This window comes from Pollicipes pollicipes, unplaced genomic scaffold, assembly GCF_011947565.3.
Source record: "Pollicipes pollicipes isolate AB1234 unplaced genomic scaffold, Ppol_2.1 Scaffold_3657;HRSCAF=4291_pilon_pilon_pilon, whole genome shotgun sequence".
NCBI classification, from domain to species: Eukaryota; Metazoa; Arthropoda; class Thecostraca; order Pollicipedomorpha; family Pollicipedidae; genus Pollicipes; species Pollicipes pollicipes.
This window is the reverse complement of record NW_023596342.1, coordinates 33,482-44,049: the sequence shown is the minus strand read 5'-3', so window position 1 is coordinate 44,049 and position 10,568 is coordinate 33,482. Positions and strand designations below refer to the sequence as shown.

At 65.2% G+C, this 10,568-nt stretch overlaps 1 protein-coding gene and 1 long non-coding RNA gene across 2 annotated transcripts in view; one reads left to right on the top strand and one right to left on the bottom strand.

Moving 5' to 3' along the window:
• The first annotated feature begins 214 nt into the window (after positions 1–214).
• LOC119092914 (uncharacterized) lies at positions 215–1,795 on the top strand. Its single transcript, XR_005093567.1, has 3 exons — positions 215–250; positions 542–701; positions 1,287–1,795. It is a non-coding gene; the product is annotated as an uncharacterized LOC119092914 (long non-coding RNA).
• A 702-nt stretch (positions 1,796–2,497) lies between these two features.
• Positions 2,498–10,568, bottom strand: part of LOC119092910 (neurofibromin 1) — a 37,498-nt gene continuing 29,427 nt past the window's right edge. The window contains exons 42-54 of the mRNA XM_037215809.1: positions 10,225–10,375; positions 9,737–9,957; positions 9,313–9,446; positions 8,899–9,039; positions 8,334–8,421; positions 7,847–8,017; positions 6,971–7,107; positions 6,375–6,488; positions 5,687–5,863; positions 5,035–5,264; positions 4,410–4,599; positions 3,867–4,056; positions 2,498–3,272 (exon numbers count right to left, since the gene is read on the bottom strand). Coding sequence (XP_037071704.1) covers positions 3,250–3,272; positions 3,867–4,056; positions 4,410–4,599; positions 5,035–5,264; positions 5,687–5,863; positions 6,375–6,488; positions 6,971–7,107; positions 7,847–8,017; positions 8,334–8,421; positions 8,899–9,039; positions 9,313–9,446; positions 9,737–9,957; positions 10,225–10,375 — 1,967 coding nt within the window. The 3' untranslated portion in view covers positions 2,498–3,249. The remainder of the gene's footprint in view (positions 3,273–3,866; positions 4,057–4,409; positions 4,600–5,034; positions 5,265–5,686; positions 5,864–6,374; positions 6,489–6,970; positions 7,108–7,846; positions 8,018–8,333; positions 8,422–8,898; positions 9,040–9,312; positions 9,447–9,736; positions 9,958–10,224; positions 10,376–10,568) is intronic.

Sequence of the window (10,568 nt, the reverse complement as noted above, 5' to 3'; positions counted from 1 at the left end):
TCATCTTCCACTTCCACGCGGTGGAGGTGGTGGAGGTGGCGCGCGGCTCGTTCCGTGACGCGGACGCGGTGCCGCCGGCCGTCAGCCAGCTGGAGCTGGCCGGCGCGCGCTTCCTGGCGCCGGCCGGCGCCGCCGGCGGCGTGTACCTGGCCACCTCCCTGCCGGCGCGGACCGAGCTGCACCGGCTGGCCGTGCTCAGCGAGGCCGTGGAGGACGCCGCCAGCGTCAGCAGCTGGGCCGACACGGACAGGTGGGCGTGCCGGCCGGGCGGCGGCGGCAGTAGCGGCGGTGTGAGGTCTGGACGGCGGCACCGCGGGGTGGGATGTGCTTGGGATGAGTCGCTTCTGGCTGGCGGTCCTGCTGAGGGATGTGTATTGTTGGCCTTCGCTGGCAGGTGCGGAGTGCTTGAACACGCCCCTGGGCGCCGTGTCGCTCTGTGGCGCACCTGGCCCCGCCCTTGACGGACTGCGGTCCCGCGTGACGCTCGTAACACCCGGCGGACCTCTTCTGCGCGTGACGTGGCGTGACGCGCGGCCGACAGCGCGACGGCTACGGAGCAGACGGCCGAGCCGGACGCCGGCTCGCTGGAGTTCAGCTTCACGCCGTCGGTGATGGAGTCGCTGGAGGAGGCCAGCGGCGACACGCTCTCCATCGGCTCCGACCTCAGCAGCATGTCATCTGGCAGCCAGCCGTCGCGACACGTCAGTGGGGACCGACTCCGGGGCGTCGGTGCGGTGGGAGTGCACTGTCCGACACGTCAGTAGTGACCGGCTCCGCGGCGTCAGTACGGCAGTAGTGCACTGTCACATGTCAGGAATTACCGGCTCCGGGGGGCGTCGGTGTGGCGGTAGTGCACTGTCCGACACGTCAGTAACGCCGGCAGTCGCGTCAGTGGTGGCGTGCAGTGGTGTCAGTGGTACTGCGCCGTCCCGGCACGTCATTACCATCAGTGATGTGATCGGTGGTATCCGTCATGGGTACTGTAGCGTTTCTTCAGTAGTTCACCGACCTGCGTGGGAGATCTGTCGTCAGGGCGGGGGGTTCAGAGCGTTTTTGAGCACGAAGTATCATGCTGCATATGAGCCTCTCAGACTTGTGAAATCTGGCAGGGTCCCCTGCACTACAAGCGAGCTGGCCTGAACGACACTGACTCGATCACTGCGGGCTGGCTCTGTTACATCACGCCACCCGCCCATGGACTGTCGGATGGTGATTCGTTGAAGCCGACATGCCGACGATTCGGGTCAGAGAGCGCTGCTGACCTGCTGCTTCCTTCCGCCCGGCAGGTGCGCTTCAATGAGACCGTGCGGGTTCGCCAGCACAACCGACCTGCTGAGGCGCCCACTAGCGACGCCAAGCGGCGCAAACGCTAAACAGACGCGCTCCGACCGGCCAAGATATTAATCCAGCGCGCGTGGAGTAACGCGCCGTGCATGGCAAGTCGAGGACGTCGGGTAGTTTAATGGCGCCTCGGCCGTGTACTTAAATAGTCGTGTGTTTAGTTGTGAAGTGGACCAGGGAATACAGGCCCCGTGAATGTGTCGCTGACCTGGGCCGAGTGCGACGCCGCAGAGTGAGGACCGCTTCCGGTTGTGATGGCGGACCGCTGAGTTTATCCGCCTTCGCCTGCCGCCTCTTGCCCTTCTGTCTTTCTGTCCCGCCCGCTTCCCGCTTCCTGTTCTGTTCAGCTGTGTTCAATGGTGGCATTATGGTGAGCTTGCTTGCTCCACACGGGCTGTGTGCCTTCCCTTGCCTCTGTGCGCTGACCAGACCGAAATACACACATACGAGTTTCTGTTGAGACTTTCGTCGGACTGAAGCTGGAGACCGCGGCCATTTTCTGGCGAGCTCATGATAGACCGTCGTCAGTCGGTGTGCGCGTCGACTGACAGGGACATCATCGTCATTCGTGGGCCGATTTGTGATGAAGCGGAACATGGCGTGTGCCTACTGCTACCCATATCAATCTCCATCCGTACAAATTGCGTGTGCGTGCGGAGCGCGGCCCTGTCGCATGGCAAAGGGAGGGGGGAGGGGCGAAGCTGCTTAAGTCTGACGCTTCCACCGCGCTGTAGAAGTCGGGAGGGTATGCCGCACCCGGGCTCCCTCCGAAGTCGCGCTGACTATCGCACAGGGCGCCGCCGCAGCGCAGCGGGAGGCGCGGCGTTCCCAGCACGGCACGCCGCCTCTGGAGGGCGGCTGCCGGCGGAGCGACCGGCCGGGGTGGCGCCGACGCTGCGCCGGCCCGTCCGGGGCTGAACGGGCCGGAACGGCCGGCAGCACTTCACTCCCATAGCGTGGCAGTAACCGGACAGTAGCGGAAGGCCTAGGCCGCGCTCCCAGTCATCAGGAGACATGACATCGCGCAATCCGTCAACGGACCGCGCGATGTCGAGGCTGTCGCCCACCTCCTCCAGCACTTGCGTCCTGCCTGGCGACTCTCTGCGTCGGTGAGACGGCCAGAGAGCAGAACCGCTCACTGTACCAAAACAGCACACACATTTTCACCTGTATTTGGCAAAATAAATAGTACATTAATGTGCAGAAACAGCTAAATGACATCAAAATACGGAGATTTCTGCTACGGGCCGACGTGGGACCGGAGAGTGAGTTAACAATTGAAAATAGATGCCTACGGTGGCAGTTTGTGGTGGCGTGGCCAGCGGCTAGACCTGACTAGGGTGCAGACCGGCGCCTCACCCTCCGCCCACCGACACGAGCCCCATCACAGGAGGTGGACGTCCGTCCCGTCCGCCGGCGGCCGCGCGGCTAAAACCGCGCCGCGGGCCACGACCGCACGCGCCTCCCGGAGCCTGCCGGCTAACGCGGGCGGCGCCAGAGACACATCCGACTACACAACATAGCCTACAGAAACGCGATGACTGGACATGGTGCGAGGCGCCGGGCGCGCGCGTGTACGATCTACAGTGTGCTGTATATACATTATACATCTATAGGTGGGTGGGTGGGCGGAGCAGCGGCGGCCAGCGCGCGCCGGCCGGCCGCACGTGTCGCGGTAGCAGCATCGCGGTGGGCCACGGGCACGCGCGCAACGAGAACACTGACGGCAGAGCAGCTGTGGCGCGGCCGGTGGCGCCGCGCCACGGGAAAACACCGCAGTTGTAACTTATCTGGTGGCCAGGAGATGGCAGCCCGAGACAGTCAGGTACCGGCAAAATGGGGCGGGTCGACCGCTACCCACAAGAGATCCGTAGACACATCGAAGCACCAAATACAATTGCTCCACATTTAGAACGGGTTCTGAAGACAAACTGAAATAAGAGAAGTCGTGTTAGAGGAGGCAATGCGCCACCGCTCCATTCAATGTTAATCGCAATCAAACATTAAACCCACCGTGCAGGGCCTCGTCGGATCAGCACCAACACACAGACAAACTGTCACTGTTATACTTGCAGCCAAGATGTGGTGCCACTGCGTCACTTGTCCCGCTTGGACTCAAAGTTACACACCAGCATGGCCCTTCCCCACCAACACCCACTAACCAGTTTGTCTGTGACGGTGCAGCGCCAGTCTCTCCCAGTGCAGCGACCAGCGCCCCGCTTCCCCGGCAAGGGCGCGGTGTGGGTGCGTGGCGTCCCCTTCCCAGCACCCAGTGCGGCACCCCCTCCCCGTTCCCAGCATCAGTATCAGCATCGAGCCCGGTACCTCTTCCCAGAACCGAGTGAGGTACCCACCTTCCCAGCACCGAGCACGGCACATCCCCCCCCCCCTTCCTAGTATCACGCGCAGTACTGGGGATATATTCCCAGCACCGAACGTGGTACCCCTTCCCAGCACCGAGCCCGGTACCTCCTTCCCAGCACCAAGCCCAGCACCCCTTTCCCAGCACCGAGCGCGGTACCCACCTTTCTCGGTGGGCGAGCCGACGGTGGGGCTGGAGAGCGAGCTGGACGCGTTGACCGTGGACGACACGGACAGCAGCGACGGACAGGCGGGCAGCTGGTCCGGCTCGTGGTCGCCAGCCGACCAGCACGTCTCCACCATCGCCTCCAGACAGTTGCGGAACAGCTCGGCGTTCACGCCCGTGCTGGTCGACTGTCGGCGGGGAGGCGCGCCGCGTCAGGAGCCGGCACAGCTGTCACGTGGCTGAGAGGCGGCGGGGTGCGGCACACCTTCTGATGGCCGCCGCGCCGTCACACGCCGCTCGTGATCACGGACACGCTCAGAGCGACCACACATCCCGCGCGAGCGAGATCGGCCCGCCCGACTGAGGCCGGCAACGCGTGAGCTCGGCTCGCAGTCCAGCGTTACGCCGTGGCGCGTGCGGCCAGCGCAGAGTACGCCACTGCACACTGCTGCCCCTCCCCCGGTCGGCGGTCCGGCAGAGCCGCGCGGCCGCGGCGTCCATCGACGGCGCGCCGCCCCGGCCCCGGCGGCTGGCCGCTCACCTTGGTGAAGGGCCCGGCGAAGCGCCACAGGCCGCCGAAGCCGTACGCCTGGATCGAGTGCAGCTGCTGCGACACCGTCTCGTGTTCGGTGGCGATCATGTTCTGGATGATGCACTGCACGCAGGTCAGGATCACCTTGTCGTAGCAGTTGGACAGCACCTGGTTGATCTTGGCGTCCAGCAGACAGTGGCTGCGGACGGTGCCGGTCTAGTCAGCAGGATGCTCCGAACCTCCACCGGAACAGTCCAGGAGCATCTGCCTCACGGCGTCCGGGCGGGAGGAGCCTCATGGCGGCTGCTGACCGCTCCTTATCGAAGGTGACCATGGTAGCAATGGTGGTGACCGACAACGGCCAACAGTCCGCTAACCACATGCCAGGGCATATCGTGATACACGACGACAGACAGTCTAAACTGCCGGCTATCTCGACGGCATTTATGACTTGACACGGGAACACGCTCGCTGTATTATTCAGGCTGCCGGACCTTTCCTCAAGCCATCTTGGGTACAGCATGCTATATCACTGCAAAGACGGCGGAAACTGCTCCCACAGCAAGCCCACCTCGAGCCACGAGCCCGTCCACCGGCCACCCGCTCTCGGCGCCCCTACCGCCGCTCAACTCACATGACGGGGAACACCTTGGGGAAGACGACGGACGCCTCCGCCAGGTACTCGTAGAGCACGCGCGTCTCGGCGCCGTCCGTCGAGTGCTTCACCAGCGTGGCCAGCACGGTCAGCGCCAGCACCTGGATCTGCGGGTCGGTCAGCACCTCCGGCTCCAGCAGCAGGTTGTTCTCGTTGCTGACCGAGACGCGCGCCGATCGCTCCTTACTCGGCATGGACGCCGTCTCCAGCTGCCCGCACGACAGTAACGTCAGGGGCGGAAGTGACGTCGAGCCGGCGGGGGTGACACGAAGGGCGGGGGTGACGTCAAGGTCGGGAGTGACGTCACGCGCCGGCTCCAGCCGGAACGGCGGACGCTGTCGGCGGGGCGGAGACGACTACACACAACACACGGCGGCAACGGCAGGTCAGTGACCATCCGCATACCGGCGGCCCCCGCAGCGACAGCGAGGGGGTGAGCGGGACGCGAGTACAATCGCCGCACGACTTTCCCCGGCCGCTATACTGCAGCTGTTTCCTACCACTCACCACCGCGCTCAGCTCCAACCCCAGAACCGGACCCTGATCTGCACCATTCCATCTGCAAAACAGTAGTCTACGCCAGCGACGGGCGACAGCTGGACACAGCGCAGCTGTCGCCGGGCGGACGCACCTTGTGCAGAGCTGCCTGCAGGTGCACCTCCTTCTTGACAGATGGCGTGGGCACGGACGAGGAGCGCTGCGTCTTGAAGACGGGCCGGTGCGGCTGGCACAGCTGCTGCGACTCCAGGTCCAGGCTGCGCCAGGCCTTGCCCTCGTCGCCGCTATCCCGAGCTGCCTTCAGGCCCGCCTGAGCAGCAGGCGCGGGAGTGACGCACGGGGGCCGAGCGGACACGGTTGTGGCGGACGCGGACATGGCACGGACCCAGCACGGCAGACACTGCCAAAGCGGACATGGCAGAGAGGCAGATAGACGTCACGGCAGATGCGGACGAGGACGAGGCGTCGACCGGTCAGACTCCCGACGGGTCGGCGCATGGTGCATGCATGACGTGCACTGATCTGAAGTGACCCGCCTCGCAGCGACACCCCGATACCCAGCATGACAGCAGCCTGGCCCAACGTCAAGACCTCTAGCCGTTCCAGTGGCCGCGCGTGCCGTTCGTGATTCTCTCCCGTGACCGCCCCACCGGCCGCCCGAACTGCGCTTCGGCCCCGCAGACAGGCCGCTCACCAGCCCCGCCTCACCTGCAGCGCTGGGGGCCGGCCGGCGCGCGGCGGTGCCGGCCGCGCCGCTAGCGCCGCCTCCAGGCCCGTCTCGAGCCGGTCCCAGCGGCGCGCTGGGCGGCGGCGGCGCGCGGCTGGCCGGCCGGCGTGCCGTCCTCGCGCAGCGCCGGGCTCGAGCCGCCCGACGAGCCCGGCGTCACGTGGTTGGGCGAGGCCGAGCTGCTCGACTGCTTGGCGTCCGAGGCGCCCTGCCCAGCGACGACGGGTTACGTCGCAGGCGGTGACGGTCACGGTGTGACGGCGGAACAGTCGGAGGCAGATGCCCACGGAACATCACCATTAACGACACGCCGGGCTGAAGGCGAGGCGCAGCAGTTGGTCACAGACCAAGGAAATCGATGTGCAGTACACTTCCGCAACCAACACGAGCACTGCACATGCAAACGCGGCCCGGACCTTTTGATGGTGATGATTGGTGTTTTCGAGCGCGCTAATCTTTCATAGTACGGAAGTAAGGCAGGAATTGCGTGCCTTGCGAAAGCCATGGTGCCCCACGGGTGACCACGCGCTATTCTGCAGGATCCAAATACCCCCGGCCCGCCCTCTGACCGCCTCATCCCTGCCACCGCACTGCCATCCACAGCGTTCCGAGCCACGTCAGGCCGTCGCAGAACTCAGCGGGACTCGAGGAGGCTGGCGTCAGGGCGACGAGCGCGGTGCGCCCTCTCACCTGCTGCTGGAGGAGGCTCAGGTTCAGGTGCAGGTCAACGGCGAAGCTCTCCACCGAGCTGGCCTTGGAGAGCACCCGGTCCACGGAGAACTTGAGGTGGCAGCGTGAGCGCACCTCCTCCGACACGGACACCAGCGCTGCGGGTCAGATGAGGGACGGCCGCCGTAAGCGCGGCTGACAGACTGACAGACACCCCCAGCGCTGCGGGTCACATGAGGGAAGGCCGCCGTGACCGCGGCTGACAGACTGACAGACACCACCAGCGCTGCGGGCGTCACGGCGCGGCCGACGGCGCAGGCCGCCGCCACCAGCGAACACGACCGCCACACTACACACAGACCACCCACCGACAAAACAGAACTGCCATCACCAGACAACCAACAACCGACCCGCCGGCCTGGCGATCAGACAACAGCCAAGCTGGTGGCTACATCACAAGACCAACCAATCCAACCACCAACCACCTGACCAACCAACGCAGCGACGCCTGCTCCCGGAGTCGTGCTGGGAGGCGTCGCGTAGCCATACCGCGAGGCTACGACATGGGACGATGCCCGCTTGTATACGGTCCGTTCACAGGACCCGACCAGGTGGCCCCGCGAGATATGGTGTCACAGAGTAACCGGACAACACAAAGGGTTTCCCCACGAGTCCTTCCCTCAGCCCTGTCACAAAACACGCCCCACCGGCACAGGGACTGGTCGCTCTATGCCAGCCGCGCATCGAAAATGACCTTGCGAGTGACCCCTGCGTGACCCGCCATGTGGGCGAGGCTGACTTGAGGCACGTCCGTCTCGTCACGCAGGCGATGCTGTGCCGGCTGACCTCTGCCCGACCTGTCCCGTCCGCGCTGTCACCCTGGGCGACCTGACCCACCCGTCATGTAGGCGATGTTCTCCTGCGTGACCTCGAACTTGTCGCGGCCGTGGGGCTTGGCCACGATGTTGAGCAGCAGCGTCAGGATCCACGAGGTGCGCGAGACGGTCGTGCAGTCCGGATGCCGGAACCCCTTCATCAGGTGGCCCACCAGCGCGAAGTGGAAGTTGGCTGAGGGAGGAGAGGGAGGAGCCGGGCTGTTAGCCGGCCGGCCAGCAGCGCTGGGTGGTCTTCATGTCACGCCCCGTCAGAACGGCCACCTACCTGAAGCCATTTGTAGCCTCTAAAAGGCAGCAACGCAACGCCGGAAAACGGCGCAGAATGCTTGACCGCGACGGCCGTATTAAGTGCGAGACACACATCACGCATGGCGACGCATTTTCCGCCACACGCATACGGCCAGCACACCATCCATTTGACATGGCTCCGACAGTTTCGTCTCAAACCCATCGCATTATCTACGAAGTGGAAGACAGCGCTGCCCCACCTTTGAAGCTGAGTCCGACTGACTGGTCGAGCAGCTTGAAGTACCACTCCAGCGGCTCCCGAGCCGACATCATCACCTCCTCCAGGCTCTGCCGACACGGCGCCGTCACGAGGGTCAGATCGCGCCGGCCGGCGGCACGCCACACCGGGTCAGCCATATTGGGTCTGGGCACATGCACGCACAGTCACGGGGTGATGCCGAGCTACGCCAAACACGCCTGCGGCCAAACGGACGCGCGATGGCGAGGTGGTGAGTCTCGGCCGGTAGCGAGGGTATCGCGCCTCGACGCGTCATGGATACCCGGCAACAGAGTGAGCACGACTGCCGTCGCGAGCCGATGGGGAATACGACCGTTTCCTTCCGTCCACCCGGCAGTCCGGGCCGACGCGGGAGCGGGACCACATCGGCACGACAACCTCAGTACCGCGGTGCGGTCCGCCGTGCGAGTCAACTGGCGCGCACAGCTGACGACGCCCCGTGTTACAGAGGCCGCGGCTACAGGCGAACGCGGCTCCGCACACTGCGACCGCCGCGCGCGCGGGGCGAGCTGGCACACGCGGCTGACCTCCTGGTCGAAGATGCCGTGCGCGTCCAGCGTGTGCAGGTTCTGCTCGAGCAGCGCCAGGCCGCACGCGTACAGCGACTTCTCGTCCAGCTGCAGCACCGAGATGGCCACCCAGAACAACGCCTGGTGGATCGGCGACTCCTGCGGCACGCCAGCAAGCCACCGATGATGAGGCGGAACGCAACGCAACGCGGCGCGACTGCAATTTTCCACGTCACCCGCGCACGTGGTCACCCAACACCACTCGAACGCCCTTGACCTGGAGGCAAACGCGCCTAACGCAACAATCTGTTTTCTTGTAATCTGTTGATTGTGACACTAAACAAGAAGGCAGCTTGAATGCCCACCACCGGCAGAACGACCCCCGGCCCGCCCAGCGCGAGCCACCCCCGGCGGACGGCTCTGTCGACTCACCGCCCGCAGCTGGGGCTGCACGCGCGTCAGGCACATGATGATGGCCTCGATCAGCGTCATGTCGGTGAACCGCTCCAGCGCCTTCACCAGGATCCGCAGCAGCTGCTTGATGTCGTAGTCGGTGATGGAGCGGCCTGATAAAAACGCGAGGGGTCACACACAGGTGCGGCGCCGCCACCCGAACGACGCGGTCTTCGCCGAGGCGGAGGACGGTATGAACTGGCTTGACGTCGTCAGCAGACAACAGACGCAGCACGTCCAGACCGGCACACAAAACGCGAGCCAGCGCAGGCAGCATCGCAGCATCACGCACCACACAAGCAGGGCATCACATTCAAGACCGGTCGGCCGGTCGCCGGGTCCTGCACAGGCGGTGCCCTACGCCGTCGTGGCCTCTGTCCGCGGCCCGACGGCGTCTGCTCACTGATGCAGCCGAAGACGATGAGCGAACGCGGCTGCAGCGCCGGGTTGTAGCGGAAGGCGAAGCTCTTGGCCAGGTCCTTCCACACATCGAGCCAGTCGCAGTCGGGGATGTCGCGCATGCAGGCCTCCATGATCTCCAGCAGCGCGTCCGTCACCGTCTCCAGCGAGGAGAGCGGCAGCGTCTCACGGTCAGCCGCCGACAGCGTTGAACGGTCCGGCGCCCTGCCGCGCAGGCGGAGGCGGTCAGCGGTGCGTCAGAGCAGTGCCGAGGGGCGGGGACCCACGTGGGGCGCGCGCACACGCACGCACGCACGCAGAATGGCGGGGCCGCCGGCCGCGACCACCCACCCGCGAGTGGACTAGCTCCAAGCCGCACGCCACCAAGCGAGAGGCTCGCCCAGGCGTTACAAGGCACCCACACTCGGACCCCGACCTGGATCAGCAGAGAAGCACACACGCCGCCGTCGGCTCGGACACGCGGCCACGCACCTCAGCCACCGCTCGCCGGGGCTCTTGAAGTTCATGCGGAAGGCGGTGACGGCCGCCGACTTGGCGTTGTGCAGCTTGATGCCGAACAGCTGGTAGAACTTGGACAGCGAGAACTCGTCCAGGCTCAGGCGCAGCACGCGCTGTGTGTCCTCTGGCGAGGCGGGGCGGGGCGGACGGCGTCACAGAGAGTCACGACACGATCAAGGGACGTTCACAGAAGACATGGCCGCAACGCCGCACATCTTCTGAAGTTGACGCGACTGATGAATGCACGTCAGAAAACAGGACGCTTCGTAAGCCCTAGACTTCGCTGAGACTATCCGGACGTTCTTGCCGGGATGCAC